The 24,429-nt window shown below is 45.5% G+C and overlaps 1 protein-coding gene across 1 annotated transcript in view; it reads left to right on the top strand.

Annotated features, from left to right (window-relative positions):
- Window positions 1–24,429, top strand: part of LOC111967348 (protein FAM13B-like) — a 71,922-nt gene that overhangs the window by 13,047 nt on the left and 34,446 nt on the right. Inside the window, 6 exon segments of the mRNA XM_023992297.2 lie at window positions 537–698; window positions 1,189–1,369; window positions 6,163–6,375; window positions 6,582–6,759; window positions 7,786–7,930; window positions 20,938–21,068. Coding sequence (XP_023848065.1) covers window positions 1,219–1,369; window positions 6,163–6,375; window positions 6,582–6,759; window positions 7,786–7,930; window positions 20,938–21,068 — 818 coding nt within the window. The 5' untranslated portion in view covers window positions 537–698; window positions 1,189–1,218.

Here is a 24,429-nt window from a genome sequence, read left to right as displayed (position 1 = left end):
TGTGTGTATATCAGCACATCTCTTAATTTTAGATAAAAGATGATCACTTATCTTAGAAGGTAATTTTTTTTTTAAATGTGTTTATCTGAGGGTAGCCTTTGAAATGTGGAACTTACACAATTGTCAACTTAATAAAACACGTGATTGTCTTAATAAAAAGGTTATGGATATAACAACTAGATTAATTAGTTGAAACAAACAGCAGAAAATGTCAGTTTAAAAATTTWAAAAAATGAATCCAAATATGAAAGTGGGCTTGATGGGTATGCTTACCTTAAAGCTCCTATCCTGCTGCGTAAATTCTCCTAACCTGATACGGAAATTACATTTTAACATAAGTTGTATCCCATCTAGACAACCCTAGAATGGTCCCACCTGATGTTGCCTCCTACCTGCCTTCCATCTTTGAGGACATGTATTTTCATTGTTCGAGCGATCATTCGACTATCTTATCAATATAATAGAATGTCTTGGACCTAACGAAGCAGCTTCTTTCAAACACTTTATTTTCTTACTCTCTCCATTCTCTCCTGCAGCTTAGCTACTGAAGTCCTGATCAGGATTCGCGGTCTGTCAATGAGGAACTACAGGCTCATCTTTTGCCATAACCTGAAGCAGCCATAGATGACCATTCGATTCACTGCTAGTGAGTGGTGCTGAAGATAAGGTGAACTACTGGGTGTTTTAAGTGCTGAAYGGTGAGTACAACAACATATAGGTTTGTGTGAGCATTGAGCTAACATTTTTGTCCACATGTTTAGAACAAATGGAGAACCACAACACACCGTCCCGGGCCTTATTGCTTAAGTAGAGCCATTCTTTAGGGAGGTCGCTGGCCTGGGTAGTGTGTGTTTGTTTGTTTAATAGTGCACAGAACACTGAAACCCGTCACTGAAATGTAGCCTAGCTAGCGCTCCAAGCACCTGCTCCCATTAACATTGTAACTATCTATGCTTGTTCTGATGGCTGTCAGACACATGCACATGACACTACTTAATAACCCACTCACTCCGAGCTAGCTGGAACCTGATAACAACTACACTGGATCAGCGCTGTCTGGGTCTGATACAACTACACTGGCTGCCCTGTGTGTGTTTAGATATGTATGTTGGATGGAGAACACAGCCCGTGACAGTGTCTCTCCCTCTGTCTCTCTCCGGTGTGTGTTTGGTGGTGGCTGACATCCAGACCTTCGGAAGCAGCTCGGCTGTGGAAGCGATGAGGAAGAGCCTCTCTCCTTCCCCCAGCAACTCCCTGACACCAGCCAGGGTTTTTGGGGTTCCCCTAGATGAGGTGCAGCAGAGCGGCCAGCCAGGCCAGGAGGTCCCCCTACTGGTCAGGCACATCGTAGAGTACGTCGAAGAGCATGGTGAGTGGGACATTCACAAGCTGTATTTCTAACTAGACTCATTCCTCAGGCATCAAACGGGAGCCAGTACTTCGTCCAAAAGCTTATTTCCTGTTTGTCTATCGACCGAGAGCCACACAGGAGAGCTGCACAGATTGGACCTCCAAAATACATCCTCTCTCTCTGGCAAATTAATCACCTCATTGAGCATCACATTTACCTTAAGGTATATTTTTATGTGCACTGTAAATCCCATTATTCTGCCACTGTCTTGTTTTATATCGTCGGGGATTGTTTTGACAATTCTCTCCGGTAGATGAACATGTACCTGTTGTCATTTCGTAATTTCAGCCGCTGTAATCAATCCCCACTGGCGACACTTCGACCTGTCGTCATTTCAGCCTCTGTAATCAATCCCCACTGGCGACACTTCGACCTGTCGTCATTTCAGCCTCTGTAATCAATCCCCACTGGCGACGCAATCTACTTGATTGACATAAACACACAGATGATAGGGTGTAGGTTATTATTTAGGAAGAATCTGCTCATGTTCCGTATAGCCTAGCCGAACTACTGGCTGAAAAATAAACATTTACAGTCATGACTGTCCTCCTTGCAACACGATAAACCAAACATGTAGTTGAGAGATCTTCTCTTCTCACATGCTTCTTCCGTTGCATAGCTTCTTTTTTTTTACCAACCTCAACTCCTTTTAAACTATGAAAGAATGGGCGTAGGGGGGAGAATGAGATAGTCCAACGCAGGCATAATGCTGCAACTCCACAGGCATAAACATCCATTCAGTTCCTATTACCATGACAGGGATTCTCACTTCCTCCTATGCATTTCAACTTGTTTTATCTGCAGGTAGCTTATCAGTCAACTAAATTCCATTTTACATCAGGTGTAATACATCACACACACCTTTCATTCACATACCAGTCGCCATATTAATGATAATTGTGCAGTCCAGAAATGAATCCGTCTGTTTGCACTCACAACTGGATGCCATCACTGTAACTTAATAAGACCTCTGTGAGCAGCAGGAGACCAGGCCAGCGAAATGCTGCTGGGGTCCCAGTGGGGTAGTTAGGCTGGGTATGGAGGGGAGCTGGGCAGGGGGTCTGCTGCTGGAGTCCCAGTGGGGTTAGTTAGGCTGGGTATGGGCAGGGGGCCTGCTGCTGGAGTCCCAGTGTGGTTAGTTAGGCTGGGTATGGAGGGGAGGTGAGCAGGGGCCTGCTGCTGGAGTCCAGTGTGGTTAGTTAGGCTGGGTTGGAGGGAAGGTGAGCAGGGGGCCTGCTGCTGGAGTCCCAGGTGGGTTAGTTAGGCTGGGTATGGAGGGGGGTGGGGCAGGGGGTCTGCTGCTGGAGTCCCAGTGGGGTAGTTAGGCTGGGTATGGAGGGAGGTGAGCAGGGGGCCTGCTGCTGGAGTCCCAGTGTGGTTAGTTAGGCTGGGTATGGAGGGAGGTGGGCAGGAGGCCTGCTGCTGGAGTCCCAGTGTGGTTAGTTAGGCTGGGTATGGAGGGGAGGTGAGCAGGGGGCCTGCTGCTGGAGTCCAGTTGGGTTAGTTAGGCTGGGTATGGAGTGGGAGGGGGCCTGCTGCTGAGTCCAGTGGGTTAGTTAGGCTGGGTATGGAGGGGAGGCTGGGCAGGAGGCCTGCTGCTGGAGTCCAGTGGGGTTAGTTAGGCTGGGTATGGAGGGGAGGTGGGAGGCAGGGGGCCTGCTGCTGGAGTCCAGTGGTGTAGTTAGGCTGGGTTATGGAGGGGAGGTGAGCAGGGGGCCTGCTGCTGGAGTCCCAGTGGGGTTAGTTAGGCTGGGTATGGAGGGGAGGTGGGCAGGGGGCCTGCTGCTGGAGTCCCAGTGTGGTTAGTTAGGCTGGGTTATGGAGGGGAGGTGAGCAGGGGGCTGCTGCTGGAGTCGCAGTGGGTTAGTTAGGCTGGGTATGGAGGGGAGGTGGGCAGGGGGCCTGCTGCTGGAGTCCCAGTGTGGTTAGTTAGGCTGGGTATGGAGGGGAGGTGAGCAGGGGGCCTGCTGCTGGAGTCCCAGTGGGGTTAGTTAGGCTGGGTATGGAGGGGGGTGAGCAGGGGGCCTGCTGCTGGAGTCGCAGTGGGGTTAGTTAGGTTGGGTATGGAGGGGAGGTGGGCAGAGGCCTGCTGCTGGAGTCCCAGTGGGTTAGTTAGGCTGGGTATGGAGGGGAGCTGGGCAGGAGGCCTGCTGCTGGAGTCCCAGTGTGGTTAGTTAGGCTGGGTATGGAGGTGAGCAGGGGGCCTGCTGCTGGAGTCCCAGTGTGGTTAGGTTAGGCTGGGTATGGAGGGGAGGTGAGCAGGGGGCCTGCTGCTGGAGTCCCAGTGGGGTTAGTTAGGCTGGGTATGGAGGGGAGCTGGGCAGGAGGCCTGCTGCTGGAGTCCCAGTGTGGTTAGTTAGGCTGGGTATGGAGGGGAGGTGGCAGGGGGCCTGCTGCTGGAGTCCCAGTGTGGTTAGTTAGGCTGGGTATGGAGGGTAGGTGAGCAGGGGGCCTGCTGCTGGAGTCCCAGTGTGGTTGTTAGGCTGGGTATGGAGGTGAGCAGGGGCCTGCTGCTGGAGTCCCAGTGTGGTTAGTTAGGCTGGGTATGGAGGTGAGCAGGGGCCTGCTGCTGGAGTCCAGTGTGGTTAGTTAGGCTGGGTATGGGGTGAGCAGGGGCCTGCTGCTGGAGTCCGCAGTGGGGTTAGTTTAGGCTGGGTATGGAGGTGGGCAGGGGCCTGCTGCTGGAGTCCCAGTGTGGTTAGTTAGGCTGGGTTATGGAGGGGAGGTGGGCAGGAGGCCTGCTGCTGGGAGTCCCAGTGGGGTTAGTTGAGCTGGGTATGGAGGGGAGGTGAGCAGGGGGCCTGCTGCTGGAGTCCCAGTGGGGTTAGTTAGGCTGGTATGGAGGGGAGGTGGGCAGGGGGCCTGCTGCTGGAGTCCAGTGTGGTTAGTTAGGCTGGGTATGGAGGGGAGGTGAGCAGGGGGCCTGCTGCTGGAGTCCCGGTGGGTTGAGTTAGGCTGGGTATGGAGGGGAGGTGAGCAGGGGGCCTGCTGCTGGAGTCGCAGTGGGGTTAGTTAGGCTGGGTATGGAGGGGAGCTGGGCAGGGGGCCTGCTGCTGGAGTCCCAGTGTGGGTTAGTTAGGTTGGGTATGGAGGGGAGTGGGCAGGAGGCCTGCTGCTGGAGTCCCAGTGTGGTTAGTTAGGCTGGGTATGGAGGGGAGCTGGGCAGGAGGCCTGCTGCTGGAGTCCCAGTGTGGTTAGTTAGGCTGGGTATGGAGGTGGCAGGGGCCTGCTGCTGGAGTCCCAGTGTGGTTAGTTAGGCTGGTATGGAGGGAGGTGAGCAGGGGCCTGCTGCTGAGTCCCAGTGGGGTTAGTTAGGCTGGGTATGGAGGGGAGCTGGCAGGAGGCCTGCTGCTGGAGTCCCAGTGTGGTTAGTTAGGCTGGGTATGGAGGGTAGGTGAGGCAGGGGCCTGCTGCTGGAGTCCCAGTGTGGTTAGATAGGCTGGGTATGGAGGGTAGGTGAGCAGGGGGCCTGCTGCTGGAGTCCCAGTGTGGTTAGTTAGGCTGGGTATGGAGGTGAGCAGGGGGCCTGCTGCTGGAGTCCCAGTGTGGTTAGTTAGGCTGGGTATGGAGGTGAGCAGGGGGCCTGCTGCTGGAGTCCCAGTGTGGTTAGTTAGGCTGGGTATGGAGGGGAGGTGAGCAGGGGGCCTGCTGCTGGAGTCCCAGTGGGGTTAGTTAGGCTGGGTATGGAGGGGAGCTGGGCAGGAGGCCTGCTGCTGGAGTCCCAGTGTGGTTAGTTAGGCTGGGTATGGAAGGGGAGGTGGGCAGGGGGCCTGCTGCTGGAGTCCAGTGTGGTTAGTTAGGCTGGGTATGGAGGGTAGGTGAGCAGGGGGCCTGCTGCTGGAGTCCCAGTGTGGTTAGTTAGGCTGGGTAGGAGGGGCAGGTGAGCAGGGGGGTCTGCTGCTGGAGTCCCAGTGGGTTAGTTAGGCTGGTATGGAGAGGAAGCTGGGCAGGAGCCTGCTGCTGGAGTCCCAGTGTGGTTAGTTAGGCTGGTATGGAGGGGAGGTGGGCAGGGGGCCTGGCAGGGGGCCTGCTGCTGGAGTCCCAGTGTGGTTAGTTAGGCTGGGTATGGAGGGGGGGTGGGCAGGAGGCCTGGTCTGGGCCAGGTCACATACCAGAGCGCTCTCCCTTACAGTTACCGCCCACTGTTTTCTTTAACCAGGCAGCTCACTATGAACAAAGCCTAGTGGCAGATCTCCTCATTCACTGTGGTGGAACAACCCAGAGTTGTGGAATGACATGACAGTGTAATGATTGCCTTCTTTGTTTCCTGGTTGTGGATTTCCTTGTGTACAGTACACACCCCCTGCTTCAATAGTGGGAATTGATTCAACGGACAGGCATGATGTCATCTGGCTGCTGCATCTGGAAACAGAGGAAGCCACTAACACAACCACCAACACTCACTGAAAGGGATTGTTGGTAAAATAAAATTCCTTCCTCCCCAACATTAATACGCTCTGTGATTGAGCTGTTAGTACATCTGCATAAATTGTAGTACCACTACAAATGTAGGAAATGGTGCAATTTCACCCATTTGAGAAATGACAAGTTGATAAGTTTATTTGTGTAATTAAATCACTGTGGGATCTGTTTGAGAAAGTCAAGCGGCCATTCTACTCATTCAAAGCGAATTAATGCTGTATTCACAGTCCTCATTGATATGGTCCATAGAGGATTCATTCATCAAGAACTGTTAAGCGGAGTGAGCCAGTGATTGACTACTATCCTCTGTGCCTCTGTGTTGCTCTCAGGGCGTCTGGATCTGGAGGGGCTATTCCTGGTCAACGGTAACGCGGAGCGGGTGGAGTGGCTACGGCAGCGCTATGACTCTGGGGAGGAGGTGGACCTGGAGAAAGAGGCTGACCTGGCCTCGGCCGTCAGCCTGCTCCGTCTCTTCCTGCAGGAGCTCCCAGAGCCCATCATCCCTGCAGGCATGCAGGCCCACATCCTGCAGCTCTACCAAGGTACGTTAATATTAGTTCTCTTCATCATTCACCTCTCCACAGTCCCCTACCTCTTCATCCTCCTGTTGATGTTCTGTGGATCTGACCTGTACTCCCGATAAAGGTGCTGCACATTATTCCTTCTCTAGCTTTCCACCTGCCCTCTCACCTTACTTTCTTCCCTTGGCAGCATCATCTATAAACCCTTGTTGTTGTGTGTTGTCCAGACTACAGCAGTGAGGAGGAGCTCGCCCGCAACATGAAGTACTTCCTCCAGCAGCTGCCTCAGGTCAACTACAGCCTGCTGCGCTTCCTGTGCCGCTTCCTGTCCAGCGTGGCCTCGCTCCAGGAGGAGAGCTGGAGCATTGGAGCCCTCGCCGCCGTCTTCGGACCCGACATCTTCCAGTACGACCAACAATAGTGACAGCACATCAACTATCCATCCTAAATACCTCCATACCTAAGGCCTGTAGTACTTGTACATACCTGCATATCGATGGCTCTTTCACTTTGCTGCCACTTTTGCTCATAAGTGGTTATAGAGCACAAATTATATTTAATTATAACTGGGTGGTTTGAGCCCTGAATGCTGATTGGCTGAATGCCGTGGTATGAGACCGTATACCACAAGAATGACACAAAAATATATTTCTACTGCTCTAATTATGTTTGTAACCAGTTTATAATGGCAATAAGGCACCTCGGGGATTTGTGGTATACAGGATGGGCAATATACCATGGCTAAGGTCTGTATCCAGGCACTCTGCATTGCGTAGAGCAAAAGAACAGCCCTTAGCCGTGGTATATTGGCCATATATCACACCCCCTCGGGCCTTATTGCTTAATTGTATAACGTTAATTTATATTCTGAAATAAATAACGAAGCCCAGATCACACCCAGACGTGTTTTGGAGACACGTGAGGAGTTGCTTTGCTCTGCAAAATAATAAAATAATCTTCTAGACTAGAGATCGTCTGTAGCCAATGTTCTGAAAACAGCCGTGTTCTGTTGACTTCAGGGAGATAACAGCTGTTCTGTCAATGCCACAATCTAATTATAATACCACTAGCCGTATACGTGTTTGAAATGCATATTTCAAATCAAAATCAAATGTTATTTGTCACATGCGCCGAATACAGCAGATGTAGACCTTACCGTGAAATGCTTAACTTACAAGCCCTCAACCAACAATGTAGTTCAAGAAATGGAGTTAAGAAAATATTTACTAAATAAACTAATGTAAAAAATAAAAGTAACAGTAACGAGGCTATATCGTTGTGTACTTACTAACATGTATTTCTTAGTCATCTGACTTCACATCAGATGACCATCTGAAGTCAAACATAATGATGCAATAAGCTACTGTATTTTTGTAAGGTGTGATGGTTGGGATAACAGCTGATCTGAGGTCATATTGTCTGTAACTCTAGTTTAGACACAGATGTGGAGGACCTGAAGGAGCAGGAGTCAGTGAGCCGCATCCTGGCGGAGCTGCTGGAGAATCAGGAGGAGTTCTTTGACTCGGAGGACGATGACGTTTCTACCACCAACGACTACAGTTCCATCAACGAACAGGTAAGGCCCTTCTCTCCGTTATCCCCTCAAAATGTCTTATATTCTGGGCCTAATATACAACCTCACTCTATTGCATGGGTTAACGGCTAAAAGCTTGGAGGTAGGGAGCCCGTATGTCAAGGCATAATGGTCTTTGGTTGTTATTACCCATGTAATAATAGGTAACTCCCTTCTGCCCTGCATGTGTTGAGCTGAAAATATGTTCTGTTGTATTTCAGTAATGAGGAAGTAGAAGGGTTTAACGTTATTCCAGCCACTCTGAGTCTGGCACTGCCATGGAAAAGGAAAGATTATGAAACAGATTCTGGAATTACTGCAGTGTTGCTTTTCAAGGCAGTCTAAATGTTGAATATTGTTTTTTGGCCCCAAGCCAAAGACAACTTGAGAAAGTAAAGAGGTGTTGAGGAGGAGTTCTGTCTGCATGCCTGTCTGTCTTTGTATAATAGGGATGGTTGCTCGAAGTAGCCAGCATTTAGTGGTAAAATGGCTGTTCAGGAGTTCCTCTCAGCCATGTCTCCCTAGCATCCACAGAACACACACACATCAGTCTTCAGATCAGCGTTGAGTACAGTACCAGTCAAAAGTTTGGACACCTACTCATTCCAGGGTTTTTCTTTATTTTCTTTTTACTATTTTCTACATTGTAGAATAATAGTGAAGACATCAAAACAATGAAATAACACATGGAATCATGTACAGTCATGGCCAAAAGTTTTGAGAATGACACAAATATGATTTTTCACAAAGTTTGCTGCTTCAGTGTCTTTAGTTATTTTTGTCAGATGTTACTATGAAATACTGAAGTATAATTACAAGCATTTCATAAGTGTCAAATGCTTTTATTGACAATTACATGAAGTTGATGCAAAGTGTCAATATTTGCACTGTTGACCTTTCTTTTTCAAGACCTCTGTAATCCGCCCTGGCATGCTGTCAATTAACTTCTGGGCCACATCCTGACTGATGGCAGCCCATTCTTGCATAATCAATGCTTGGAGTTTGTCAGAATTTGTGGGGTTTTGTTTGTCTGCCCGCCTCTTGAAGATTAACCACAAGTTCTCAATGGGATTATGGTCTGGGGAGTTTCCTGGAGTTTCTATGGACCCAGAATATCGATGTTTTGTTCCCCGAGCCACTTAGTTATCACTTTTTTCCTTATGGTAAGGTGCTCAATCATGCTGGAAAAGGCATTGTTAGTCACCAAACTGTTCCTGGATGGTTGGGAGAAGTTGCTCTCGGAGGATGTGTTGGTGCCATTCTTTATTCATGGCTGTGTTCTTAGGCAAAATTGTGAGTGAGCCCACTCCCTTGGCTGAGAAGCAACCCCACAAATGAATGGGCTCAGGATGCTTTACTGTTGGCATGACACAGGACTGATGGTAGCGCTCACCTTGTCTTCTCCGGACAAGCTTTTTTCCGGATGCCCCAATCAATCGGAAAGGGGATTCATCAGAGAAAATGACTTTACCCCAGTCATCAACAGTCCAATCCCTGTACCTTTTGCAGAATATCAGTCTGTCCCTGATGTTTTTCCTGGAGAGAAGTGGCTTCTTTGCTGCCCTTCTTGACACCAGGCCATCCTCCAAAAGTCTTCGCCTCACTGTGCGTGCCTGCTGCTGCCTGCTGCCATTCCTGAGCAAGCTCTGTACTGGTGGTCCCCCGATCCCGCAGCTGAATCAGCTTTAGGAGACGGTCCTGTCGCTTGCTGGACTTTCTTGGACGCCCTGAAGCCTTCTTCACAACAATTGAACCGCTCTCCTTGAAGTTCTTGATGATCCGATAAATGGTTGATTTAGGTGCAGTCTTACTGGCAGCAATATCCTTGCCTGTGAAGCCCTTTTTGTGCAAAGCAATGATGACAGCACGTGTTTCCTTGCAAATAACCATGGATGACAGAGGAGGAACAATGATTCCAAGCACCACCCTCCTTTTGAAGCTTCCAGTCTGTTATTCGAACTCAATCAGCATGACAGAGTGATCTCCAGCCTTGTCCTCGTCAACACTCACACCTGGGTTAACGAGAGAATCACTGACATGTCAGCTGGTCCTTTTGTGGCAGGTCTGAAATGCAGTGGAGATGTTTTTGGGGGGTTCAGTTCATTTGCATGGCAGAGGGACTTTGCAATTAATTGCAATTCATCTGATCACTCTTCATAACATTCTGGAGTATATGCAAATTGCCATCATACAAACTGAGGCAGCAGACTTTGTGAAAATTAATATTTGTGTCATTCTCAACTTTTGGCCACGACTGTAGTAACCAAAAAAGTGTTTAACAAATCAAAAAATATATTTTATTTTTGAAATTCTTCAAATAGCCACCCTTTGCCTTGTTGACAGCTTTGCACACTCTTGGCATTCTCTCAATCAGCTTAATGAGGTAGTCACCTGGAATGCATTTCAATTAACAGGTGTGCCTTGTTAAAAGTTAATTTGTGGAATTTCTTTCCTTAATGTGTTTGAGCCGATCAGTTGTGTTGTGACAAGGTAGGTGTGGTATACAGAAGATGGCCCTATTTGGTAAAAGACCAAGTCCATATTATGGCAAGAACAGCTCAAATAAGCAAATAGAAATGACAGTCCATCATTACTTTAAGTCATGAAGGTCAGTCAGTTCTGAAAATGTCAAGAACTTTGAAAGTTTCTTCAAGTGCAGTTGCAAAAACCATCAAGCACTGTGATGAAACTGGCTCTCATGAGGACCACCACAGGAAAGGAAGACCGAGTTACCTCTGCTGAAGAGGATAAGTTCATTGGAGTTACCAGCCTCAGAAATTGCAGCCCAAATAAATGCTTAACAGAGTAACAGACACATCTCAACATCAACTGTTCAGAGGAGACTGCATAAATCAGGCCTTCATGGTCGAATTGCTGCAAAGAAACCACTACTAAAGGACACCAATAAGAAGAAGAGACTTGCTTAGGCCAAGAAACACGAGCAATGGACATGAGACCAATGGAAATCTGTCCAAATGTGATTATTTTGGTTTCAACCACCGTGTCTTTGTGAGACGCGGAGTAGGTGAACGGATCATCTCTGCATGTGTGGTTCCCACCGTGAAGCATGGAGGAGGAGGTGTGATGGTGTGGGGGTGCTTTGCTGGTGACACTGTCAGTGATTTAATTGTATTTATTTAGAATTAAAGGCACACTTAACCAGCATGGCTACCACAGCATTCTGCAGTGATACGCCAACCCATCTGGTTTGGGCTTAGTGGTCCTATCATTTTTTTTCAACACCTCCAGGCTGTGTAAGGGCTATTTGACCAAGAAGGAGAGTGATGGAGTGTTGCATCAGATGACCTGGCCKCCACAATCACCCGACCTCAACCCAATTGAGATGGTTTGGGATGTGTAGGACCGCAGAGTGAAGGAAAAGCAGCCAACAAGTACTCAGCATATGTGGGAACTCCAACACTGTTGAAAAAGCTTTCCAGGTGAAGCTGGTTGAGAGAATGCCAAGTGTGCAAAGCTGTCATCAAGGCAAAGGGTGGCTACTTTGAAGAATATAAAATATATTTTGATTTCTTTAACACTTTTTTGGTTACTACATGATTGCATATGTTATTTAATATTTTTGATGTCTTTGCTATTATTCTACAATGTAGAAAATGGTATAAAAACAATAACTAAAAAAAATGCTTGCGTAAGTGTGAATGAGTAAGTGTGTCAAGTTTTGACTGGTACTGTATATGTGCCGCTTAATCTTGACCTAATCCTCGGCAACAGCAGCATATTTGCGTTCGAGGCAGGCGCTCTCTTACTCAGGAAGCTGACAATGATAAGCCACAAAGTCCTTCCATGTGACTCCTTTCTCCCCCCTGTATTGTGACTGAGTAGCCCAGGATTAGGCTGTTCAGAAATGGCCCTCTGTTCTCTGAAGGAAAATGTTTAACCGCTGTGCTTACATAACCATGGTGATGTAACGGTGGAACTGACACCTGCGGCCGTCTCTGGGGACATCTGTTTCCTAACGGACCTTAAGGAGTATTAAGACAGATTCTATCCAGGCCAGGCTAACTCGCACAGGCAGCAAGTAGTGCTTATTCCATCCTGTCTGGCCAGAGACCATGGGTCGGAGTGGGAAGTGCTGCCTTTAGTTTCACTGCATTTCAGCCTTGGGGCTGGGCTAGTCATGGCTGGGCTGGGCTAGTCATGGCTGGGCTAGTCATGGCCGACAACGATGAGACAGCCTATATGGAGGAGGTCAGAGAACTGGCAGTGTGGTGCCAGGACAGCAACCTCTCCCTCAATGTGAGCAAGACAAAGGAGCTGATCGTGGACTACAGGAAAAGGTGTGCCGAACATGCCCCCATTTAACATCAACGGGGCTGTAGTGGAGCGGGTCGAGAGTTTCAAGTTCCTTGGTGTCCACATCACCAACAAACTATCATGGTCCAAACACACCAAGACAGTCGTGAAGAGGGCACGACAAAACATTTTCCCCCTCAGGAGACTGAAAAGATTTGGCAATGGTCCCCAGATCCTCAAAGTTCTACTGCTGCACCATTGAGAGCATCCTGACCGGTTGCATCACCGCCTGGTATGGCAACTGCTCGGCATCTGACCGTAAAGCGCTACAGAGGGTAGTGCGTACGGCCCAGTACATCCCTGGGGCCAAGCTTCCTGTCATCCAGGACCTATATAATTGCCGATGTCAGAGGAAAGCCTATAAAATTCAGAGACTCCAGTCACCCAAGTCATACTCTTTTCTCTGCTACCACACGGTAAGTGGTACCGAAGTGCCAAGTCTAGGACCAAAAGGCTCCTTAACAGCTTCTACCCCCAAGCCATAAGACTGCTGAACAATTAATCAAATGACCGCTGGACTATTTACATTGACACCCCCCTCCCTCCATTTGTTTTGTACACTGCTGCTACTCGCTGTTTATTATCTATGCATAGTCACTTCAGCCCTACCTACATGTACAAATTACCTCCTGTATATAGCCTCGATATTGTTATTTGATTGTGTTACTTTTAATTTTCTACTTTAGTTTATTTGGTAAATATTTTCTTAACTTCTTAAACTGCACTGTTGGGGCTTGTAAGCTATTTCATAGCTTGTAAGTAAGCATTTCACAGTAAGGTCTACACTTGTTGTATTTGGCGCGTGTGACAGTTTGATTTGATCTAGGATCAGTTTTGTCTTTTAGATTATAATGAATAAGATTTATAGGTAGAGGTCCTAGATTAGCACTTCTACTCTGAAATGCTTTGTGGATAGGGCCCTCCTCAATAAAATTCATTTTTTGGTCCATCAGCCACTGGCAGGTGGATTTAATAATCTACCAGCTACTCAGATTTATCAGCCAAAATATGTATTTTCCACTAAAATTACACTAACAAAAAACGATGAGCATGCTTTGTAATGTTTCTTAAACAATGTGGTATATTGTTTAATTTCATTTATGACCTGAGTCTTTTAACCAAAGTATCACAGATGAGCCAAACATTTTCACCTGCCCCTTTAAGGGTGGGAGGTTACCACATAAACGCGACTCGTCATGTTTGTGCCTCTAAGATTGAGTCTGACAAGTAGAGGTGTTGTCTTCACTTCCCTAGCAGTTGAAACTCAAACATAGGAAAACCTAGCTTGTGAATAAAACAATGTAAATAGCCAAGAAACATAAGGACAAAGTCTCACTTCAGACTTTTTTGATTCAAGTAAATTAGACCAACTTTTATGCCTGTCCCCAGCCAAGCAGTGTTGCAGCGCGAGGTGGAATAGGCTATATAGGATTCATGGTTCTTTGTGCGATTTTAATTTACCTGCTATGAAACAAAACGGCATAAATACTTTGAAAACAGCTACTGCAGAATTTATTTTACTATAAATGTCATCATACTTCATTATTTTATTCACAAATGCGAGTGAAACGCTCGCACTGTGGAGCCCTGACCACCTGCCAACGTGGCTGGTAAAATAGATTTTGGTATTGGCGGGTAAAATGTCTGTGGCTGGCGTTTTTAATTTTAGGCCCTGGCTCCTGATCTCTGACTGCACTCTTCCTCCTCAAAACTCCCTTATGAGCTCTCTCTCTTTGACTGCAATTCTCCTCCTCAACACGCCCTTATGGCCTCACTCAGGAATTTTCCATTTATCAGGCTGAGCTTTCAGTGTTCCGAGCTGTGATGTCCTGAAGCAGGCCACATACACCAGGGTTTCCGTTAAAAAAATGTGGTGCTGGACAACGTGACCGGGAAGATTTTTACTTTACTGGCAATTTGAAAAATTTTACGGACCCATATGCATTGGGTGCATACCCCATTAGGGCATCTACCCACGGTGCTCAGAATGACCGAAACCACATTTAGGTTACGGTAATACATCTTAAAAAAACATGTAACCCATCTTAAAAAAACATGTAACCCGTGATGAAGCAGCCAGTAAAATGTAATTTTCAAACATTTGCCAAAATACAATTAGTGAGAGAATACCATTCAAAACAGCGCACCTGATAGCGGTTCCATATGCGACAGAGATGAGAATGTTAGAAACTTAGAGGGGGAATTTTAAAGATGCAACAACTAGGATGGGTTGCTAATATTACATGGACTGTGCCTTTGGCTTCTGGACAACAGAAAAAAACGTTGATATGAAAACCAATAGAACAGGAGAGAAATGGCATAGCGCTGGGTCCAATAGGGAAGTAAATGGAAATGCATGTATAAAAGTGTGTCTCCAACAGCTGAGGAGCTGCAGGAGAAATCCTGCTCAAAATAGTTGTGTTGGGAAAATAAGATGCATGATGACCAATGAAAATACACACAGGCCAATTTAATTGCACTAAATTGTCAAATGAACCATTCCATCAATGAATAAAAAGTATTATTTATCAATGGGATTTATTTTTTTCTCGTTAATTTTGGCCACCAACAGTTTTTGATTTATTGGCTTTTCATCATTTTTACAGGGGCAAAATCTGTCAATTGCCGGCTAATGGAAACCCTGACACACATACTCACACACACACACAGAGAAACCAAGGTTAATGCCCTCTTTTGTTCCTCACATTCTTGTCTCTGACCACTGACCCACACTGAGCCCTCTTTCTGAAACGTCATCCATTAGCTAGCATGTTGGGTCTGGAACTTTCCACTGACTCGGAGGGACTATTCTGTTTCTCTGATGGTGTGGGGTACAGAGTCAGCTTGTGGCTGGTTCACTGTGTTTGACTTGGACTCATGGTGACAGCCTGGGATATTGGCCATCACGTTCACTAGTCAGTAACTAGGGGTGTAATGGTTCACCAAACCCACTGTTCAGTATGTATTGCGGTTTTGGATGACATTTCGGTACAGCAGGAAAATGAAATTCCAACAGTTACTTTAGTTAATTTGTTTATGAAAATCAAAGGTGTTGGTATTCCTGATTCATACAGTGGGGAGAACAAGTATTTGATACACTGCCGATTTTGCAGGTTTTCCTACTTACAAAGCATGTAGAGGTCTGTAATTTTTATCATAGGTACACTTCAACTGTGAGAGATGGAATCTAAAACAAAAATCCAGAAAATTACATTGTATGATTTAAGTAATTCATTAGCATTTTATTGCATGACATAAGTATTTGATCACCTACCAACCAGTAAGAATTCCGGCTCTCAAAGACCTGTTAGGTTTTCTTTAAGAAGCCCTTCTGTTCTCCACTCATTACCTGTATTAACTGCACTTGTTTGAACTCGTTACCTGTATAAAAGACACCTGTCCACACACTCAATCAAACAATAGCCAAGCAGCTTGGTGAGAAGGCAACAACTGTTGGCGCAATTATTAGAAAATGGAAGAATTTCAAGATGACGGTCAATCACCCTCGGTCTGGGGCTCCATGCAAGATCTCACCTTGTGGGGCATCAATGATCATGAGGAAGGTGAGGGATCAGCCCATAACTACACGGCAGGACCTGGTCAATGACCTGAAGAGAGCTGGGACCACARTCTCAAAGAAAACCATTAGTAACACACTACGCCGTCATGGATTAAAATCCTGCAGCGCACGCAAGGTCCCCCTGCTCAAGCCAGCGCATGTCCAGGCCTGTCTGAAGTTTGCCAATGACCATCTGGATGATCCAGAGGAGGAATGGGAGAAGGTCATGTGGTCTGATGAGACAAAAATAGAGCTTTTTGGTCTAAACTCCATTCGCCGTGTTTGGAGGAAGAAGAAGGTTGAGTACAACCCCAAGAACACCATCCCAACCGTGAAGCATGGAGGTGGAAACATCATTCTTTGGGAATGCTTTTCTGCAAAGGGGACAGGACGACTGTATTGAGGGGAGGATGGATGGGGCCATGTATCGCGAGATCTTGGCCAACAACCTCCTTCCCTCAGTAAGAGCATTGAAGATGGGTCGTGGCTGGGTCTTCCAGCATGACAACCACCCGAAACACACAGCAAATTAATTACTTAAAAATCATACAATGTGATTTTCTGGAAGTAGGAAAGTAGGAAAACCTGCAAAATCGGCAGTGTATCAAATACTTGTTCTCCCCACTGTATATGATCACCATCAGGAATAACACCACTTTTTGGATTTTCTTAAATGAAAACACATGACTATTCCTCAACAACAACACTAAAATAAAGTGCAGTATGCGTGTGAAATCAATATCAAACATGGCTCAGACATTGTATAGGCCTATGCTAGTATGTTTTCTTACAAAGAGAAAAATATGCAAATTGTGTGACTCTTGTACAGTGCCTTCAAAGTATTCCCACCACATGTTGTTGTCTTACAGCCTGCATTTTTAAAATGACCTACACACAATACCACATGATGTCAGTGGAATTATGTTTTTCAAAATATTTACAAATTAATAAAAAATGCAATGCTGAGATACCTTGAGTTAATAAGAATTCAACCCCTTTTGTTATGGCAAGCCTAAATAAGTTCAGGTGTAAACTGTTATTATTTACACTTTGGATGGTGTATCAATACACCCAGTCACTAAAAAGATGCAGGCACCCCTCCTAACTCCGTTGCCGGAGAGAAAGGAAACCACTCAGGGATTTCACCATGAGGCCAATGTTGACTTTATAACAGTGATTGTGATAGCAGAAAACTGAGGATGGATTAACAACATTGTAGTTACTCCACAATACTAACCTAAATGACAGAGTGAAAAAGCCTGTACAGAAGAATTTTTTTTATCTAAAACCTGTTTGCAATAATGCACTAATACTGAAAGAAATTACAAAAGAAATTCTGAATTCAAAGCGTTATGTTTGGGGCAAATCCAACAATGCATCACTGAATACAACTCTTCATATTTTAAAGCATGATGGTGGCTGCATCATATTATGGGTATGCTTGTCATCAACAATTTTTGGGGGATAAAAAGAAACCGAATTGAGCTAAGCACAGGCAAAATCCTAGAGGAAAACCTGGTTGTCTGCTTTCCAACAGACACATGGAGACATTCACTTTTCAGCAGCACAATTACCTACAACACAAGGCCAAATCTACACTGGAGTTGCTTACCATGACAACATTGAATGGTCCTGAGTGGCTTAGTTACAGTATTAACTTAAATCTGCTTGAAAATCTATGGCAAGACTTGAAAATGTCTGTCTCGCAATGATCAACAACAAACTTGACTGAACTTGAATATTTTAAGAATAATGGGCAAATATTGTACAATCCAGGTGTGCAAAGCTCATAGACTTACCCAGAAAGACTCACAGCTGTAATTGCTGCCAAAGGGGATTCTAGCATGTATTAATCAGGAGGTTGAACACTTATCTAATCAAGACACACAGTGTACAAAACATTAGGAACATCTTTCCTTTCGACTAACCAGGTGAAAGCTATAAATTCACTTGAATCTTGTGTAGATGAAGGGGAGGAGACAGGTTAAAGAAGGATTTTTAAGCCTTGAGACATGGACTGTGTATGTGTGCCATTCAGAAGGTGAATGGGCAAGACAAAATATTAAAATGCCATTGAACAGGGTTTGGTAGTAGGTGCTAGGCGTACTAGTTTAAGTGTGTCAAGAACTGCAATGCTGCTGTTTTTTTTGTTCGTTTTTTTTTTTTTTCATGTTCAACAGTTTCCCATGTGTAATCAAGAATGGTCCACCACCCAAAGGATGTCCCGCCAACTTGACACAACCATGGGAAGCATCGGCGTCAACAGCATGAGTATAGATGTGTATATTGTTGACAAAAAAATGAATTGAATCCCACTTTGTAACATAATAAAATGTGGAAAAAGTCAAGGGGTGTGAGTACTTTCTGAAGGCACTGTAAAGGGGGCATGTCTGTAGCACGGTACTTGTCATTTCCCAGTCCGGGTAAAGTGATATGGCTGTCACTGAAGTAGCCCTGGAGGTCCATCCATCGGTAGTAAGCGCAACACAGGGTGCATTGGCCAATTCGTTGGCAACTTCAGCTTTACCTTGCTTATATAGAGCGGGTACTGCCTGTTTGCTGAAATGGGTGCAAGAGTGCGAAGTTTGTAACGAGGTACATTACATTGTACAAGATGTTCCATAAAGATCTAAAGATACTATAGATCACACCATTCACCACCTTAGCTGCAAATTGTTTCACGCACTATGTTTAATCTCATTGCAAGGAGAGAGACCGACTCAGTGGGGTAACCTAACTGAGAATAGGAGTGACTAATAGATATTCAGTTTGCATCTATGGCTGTGTTTACACAGGCAGTACAATTCTGATATTTTGCCAATAATTGGTTGACTGCAGTCTAGAAGACAGCATTCTCCTACTATTCTGATATCTCAGAACCCATACTCAGTCTCTCTCGACATCTCTACCCCTCCCTACCTCCATGCCAACTGCGATCTGCTGCCGTGTCACAGCCGCATTGCCAAGGTAACAGCTATCTGACACCTCTGATTGGATTTCAGGGCCTTCTCCCTCATCGTGTATGCAGATGGTTATGACTCATGGTTGTGTTTTCATGGCAGCGGTGTCTAGCCGCTGGCTGTAGTGTAGCAGCAGAAAAACAAACCGGGCCCAGAGGGGCGAGGATTCTCACTGTTCCACCTGATTAAACCCGTTTATCCACATCAACAAAGACCAGAACATTGCGCATTTAAATATACTGAAGGGGGAGACGACAAAAGAGATCTGAATAGAGAACGAGATCAAACACCTAAAAAAGGTCTCTAGTGGATTGATGGGGAGTCAAAGTAACCTTCACGTTTTACAACACCAGGTCCTGACAGCACTGACAGCTGGAAATGCCCACTACAGAGAGACCATTGAACATTCCCCGTCATTGTCAGAAGCAGTTCATAAACTGCCCGGTGTGGACACTGAGAATTATACATTGAGATTGACCTAAAACAATTCCCCGTCAAATTCAGATGTATAAATTCTTAATTTAGCTGCATTTCTGTTGATTGTTCTCAAAATGTGGACAGGTAATTTTCATCCAAAATATTAAGTGATAGGGTAGTCAATGGCGTCATCTATCTGCTAAATGGGGAAGAAGTAATGCGTTCATATTATTAATGCGTTCATATTATGTAACAGTATCAGCTGATTAAGGGCGAGGCCAGGGGGGGGGGGGGGGGGTAGCTCCGACTGGGTCAATACTTTTTGAACGGTCATCCAACTTTCCATGTCAGAAACGCAGACATCTTTCTAGAGCTCTGACTTTCTGACCTGAAGATCACTGATGTCATGATTTGATCTAGTTTCCCCCCCGAGTTACCAGTTGTCTTGAAAGCACCAAAAGTTCTGATGAGTTGAACTTTTGATGGGCTGATGGATACGTAACAATCCGTTTAGCCAATTACGCACACGTTCTAGCATTTAAAACGCCACACAGACCACGGACCAAAATGTATCCGTTGTGATTTTGTATCCATTCTCCATGGATCAGTCTGGCCAGGCCTTGCCTTTAATTTCATTGGTCAAAATACCAATTATTGGCAAAATATCTGAATTTTACTGCCTGTGTAAACACAGACAGATGCAAAGACAGAATATCTATTAGTAATTCCTATTCTCAGTTAGGTTACGCCAACGAGTCTCTCTCGCCTTGCAATGAGATTAAACATAGCTGCAAATTGTTCCGTGCCCTAAGGTGGTGAGTGGTGTGATCTATAGTATCTTTATGGAACATCTTGTACAATGTAATGTACGGCCCATATTAGCAGCAGGCTCTACACTCACTGCACCGACTGCAGAGTCATTATCTAGGTACATTTCAAGGGATGTCAACACCACCGAGTCAGTTAGGATCTATTTAAGGAACAGCCAAGCCTGGCTGAAAACGTACAGCAGCAATCACTAATTGGTAACAGATGTTTGCTTTGTGTTTCTAGTCGTTCTATGTTGTGAACTGTACAGAAAACATTGGAGCCCACATGACCGGTCCTGTATGGGAGATGCTTTGTTTGCAGCCTGTCTATGTACGTTATTTGTTGATATTGGTGCAAATTGCATATTGATTCATTAGGGCAATAATGGGATAGGTGCCCGTATGGATTTTTACAATACCGTCTATAACAACATTTTGATACAGCTAAATAAAAAGTAAAAGTTCTACAAATTGGACAATTTCACTGTCAGATTTGTCTTATTTTATAAGTATAAAACATTCTGAATGGTGAAAGCAAATTCATGCTCTCTCCATCCGTGTAGAAATTAGACTGCAACCACAGCGCACACACCCAGGTACCGAGAGTCGGGACCGACAGCAGACTGTCAAACCAGCAGGGTTTCCCTGTCACTGCTCACTTTGTGTCCTATCAATAGATCACTAGAAGATGCATATTATTCATTCTACCTGGAGAGGGTTTAGCTGACTTTAGTTAATTAAAAAAAAAAAAWTTGTGAAATTATATTTTGGCCATATTTCCCAGCCCCTTGTAACCTACATAATGTTGTCTGGCTGACAGTTTGTTGTGGTACAGCTCCGTCAGAGGTGTCATGTATGATGATACTTAAACCTTCTCGCCTACTTCAATAAGATGACATCTGTTGGAGTGCCTCTGTCTAAAATGTCCCCCAACCCTTCTCTCTCCTGCAGATCACAGAACTCCTGGACGATGACAAATTAGAGGCGTTTGAGGAGCTGCCCCAAGATGGCGAGGATGGCCCCCCTTCCGCCTCTGAATCCCCCCAACACAGTAACACCCAGGTCCAAGTCACCCCCTCCAGGTAAGATCAGATAAATAATGACTTGGTTTATGGCTTTGTGCATATATTGCAAACATRTCAAGCGTAGACAAAGGACATGGACAATTACAGACCATAAATACACTGAGAATAGAAGTGTCTCTAATTCTTATGATTCATCTGTACACTATACACATCTACACTGTATAAACACACAGACCCCTCCGTGTACTCTTGTCTCCTCCCTGGTGTACATACACCCACCTCTCATGTTTCAGTGTGTGTGTGGACATGTTCAGGCTGAATATGAGCGTGGTGTGGGGTCACATTCCAGCCCAGCTGCCTGCTTCACCACAGCTATGTTCTTGAATCTGGTGGGGGAAGCCATAAAGATCGCTTGCAGCATAATGTTATAGGGTCAGCTCAGCTCCCACATGATACAGTCTTACATAATTGGAATCGTGACACCATTTTTCAATCATGTGACCCCACATGTGCTCCTGAACCCAAGTTTCAATACACTGAGAAAAGTAGTGACTTAGATCATTATCATGTTTTTCTCATTCAATGCATGGAGCAAAATAGTGCTAGTCCAAACAACAGACTTTTCCCAGAACCGGGGTAGCAGCGTCTCTGCCAGGCCAAAGCTGCTCTGATCTCAAGTCTCCACAGTGCTAAATGGATAAGTGTGTCTCCTTTCAAAAGTCCTGAGGTCTAGATCTGAGAGAGATTCCTCTTCCCTGGAAGTCTTTGTGCTGATCTCCTCTCTCTGTTTAGTTCCAGTGCACCTGCACCCACTTTGATCTGAGCGGAGCGCCAACAGGGCTGTTGAGAGCTCCACCACAGGGCCGCCATACAGCAGCTAAATGTCAGGCTGGTCTGAAATGACAGGCCGGTTAAATTATATTATTAGTCACATGGGTCACATTACTATTTTATTAGTCACATGGGCCGAATACAACAGGTTTAGACCTTACAGTGAAATGCTTACTTGCGAACCCCTAACCAACAATGCAGTTTAAAAAAATAAGAGATAAAAGCAACAAGTAATTAAAGAGCAGCAGTGAAATGACAATAGCGTGACTATATATAGGGGGGTACCGATAGTCAATGTGTGGGGGMACCGGTTATTTGAGGTAGTATGTACATGTAGGTAGTTATTAAAGTGACTATGTGTAGATGACAACAGRGAGTAGCAGTGGTGTAAAGAGGGGGTGGGGGCACTGCAAATAGTCTGGGTAGCCGTTTGACTAGATGTTCAGGAGTCCTATGGCTTGGGGGTAGAAGCTGTTTAGAAGCCTCCTGGACCTAGACTTGGCGCTCCGGTACCGCTTGCCGTGCGATAGCAGAGAGAACAGTCTATGACTAGGTTGGCTGGAGTCTTTGAAAATTGTTAGGGCCATCCTCTGACACCGCCTGGTATAGAGGTCCTGGATGGCAGGAAGTTTGACTCCATTGATGTACTAGGTCGTTCGCATTACCCTCTGTAATGCCTTGCGGTCGGAGGCCGAGCAGTTGCCATACCAGGCAGTGATGCAACCAGTCAGGATGCTCTCGATGGTGCAGCTGTAGAAACTTTTGACATGATGGGTCCGACCAGCATTAATCAAATAAGAACTGTCTTATAAATTAGGGTTATTTTAGATGACACCTAGCTATATAGTTAGCTAGCTAACTATAGCTACTGAAACAGATTGTCGTTTTGCTATGTTTTTAGGGAAGAACATTGTTTGCATCCATGAATTAGCTAGCTTTTTTTATGACTGGCACTGTAGGTGCGCGAGACAACTTTACCAGCANGCTATGTTTTTAGGGAAGAACATTGTTTGCATCCATGAATTAGCTAGCTTTTTTTATGACTGGCACTGTAGGTGCGCGAGACAACTTTACCAGCATCATAGCATACGTATCGATGAATCGTTGTGACATATGAAATACGAGTGATAGTGTAATCGATGTGTAATAACCACGTAATAAATGTATGAATGCGTTAAATAATTATGTGATGTGCAGTGTAAGTAAAGGTCCTGATTGGTCAACAAGCTTATTTGACACGTTAAATAGTTTATTTTTTGACACGCAAAGACCCTAACGGTGTTCCATAGAAATCCTGGTTGAGAATGAAACGAATGAACAATGAAACAGCACAGCAAGTAAGTTAAATAAATAGGTTTTGATTATGTTTTACTGGTAATGGGGACATATACGTAAATGCCAACAATAACAGTTAAGAACAAATTCTTATTTACAATGACGGCCAAACCCGGACGACGCTGGGCCAATTGTGAGCTGCCCTATGGGACTCCCAATCACGGCCGGATGTGATGCAGCCTGGATTCGAACCAGGGACTGTAGTGACGCCTCTTGCACTGCGATGCAGTGCCTTAGACCGCTGCGTCCGTGTGTGTGTGTGTGTTAACTATACTAGAATGCTTAAAAGGCCGCAAAAAAATGTATATCGGTTATCGGTATCGTTTGTCTTTTTTGGCAAGGAAAATATCGGTATCGGCCAAAAATGTCATATAGATGCGTCACGTGTTAAATAAATCAAAATATATTTTGATTCTTCAAAATAGCCACCCTTTGCCTTGATGACAGCTTTGCACACTCTTGGCATTTTCTCAACCAGCTGCATGAGGTAGTCACATTCCGCCAGTGTCATGGTTGTTTTTCAGGTAAGTGCTTCAGGGCTATTGTTTTCCCATCAACCCGAGTGCTGCATTGCTCAACACTTTGGTATGCCAAACAAGAACAGAGAAGACCCCCTTCGCCAAGTTGACCTCTCCCTCAGTGCCTCCAGCTTCTGAATCATGTCACCAAGGAACCAGTAGTGAACTGTAGTGGTGTGTGTGTGTGCGCTTCTCCTGGTCGTTCTGTTTAAGGCTGGGTGGTGGTTGGACATGAAAGCATGTTGTGGTTAGTGGGATAGGGAAAGGCTTTGGGTGGCAGCTGCTACAGCTGACCCAGACATAATCATGCAGTCAACATTAAATGGCTTAATCAGTGCCTTCAGAAAGTATTCATACCCCTTGACTTGTTCCACATTTTGTTGGTACAGCCTGAATTCAAAATGGAGTCAATAGATTTCTTTCTCACCCATCTACACACAATACCCAATAATGACACAGTGAAAACATGTTTTTAGAAATGTTAGCAAATGTATTGAAAATGAAATACAGATATCTCATCTGCATAAGTATTCACGCCCTTGCCTCTCTTAATTGGTTCGTTTAAACCCTTGACATTCCAGGAAGTGAATGTGAGCCCCGCCCCCCTCTCGTTTGTAGTTCCTATGGTGGCCTGCATAACATGTAACTCAATAAAAAGGTAAGAAAGCGCACCAAACCATCACGATCAGCATATGTAGCACCTACACCCGAGCAGTATCCAACCAACCCCTCCC

This window comes from Salvelinus sp. IW2-2015, linkage group LG8, assembly GCF_002910315.2.
Source record: "Salvelinus sp. IW2-2015 linkage group LG8, ASM291031v2, whole genome shotgun sequence".
Taxonomy (NCBI): domain Eukaryota; kingdom Metazoa; phylum Chordata; class Actinopteri; order Salmoniformes; family Salmonidae; genus Salvelinus; species Salvelinus sp. IW2-2015.
Note: the sequence above shows the minus strand (reverse complement) of the source record. Positions and strands in the feature narration are given on the sequence as shown.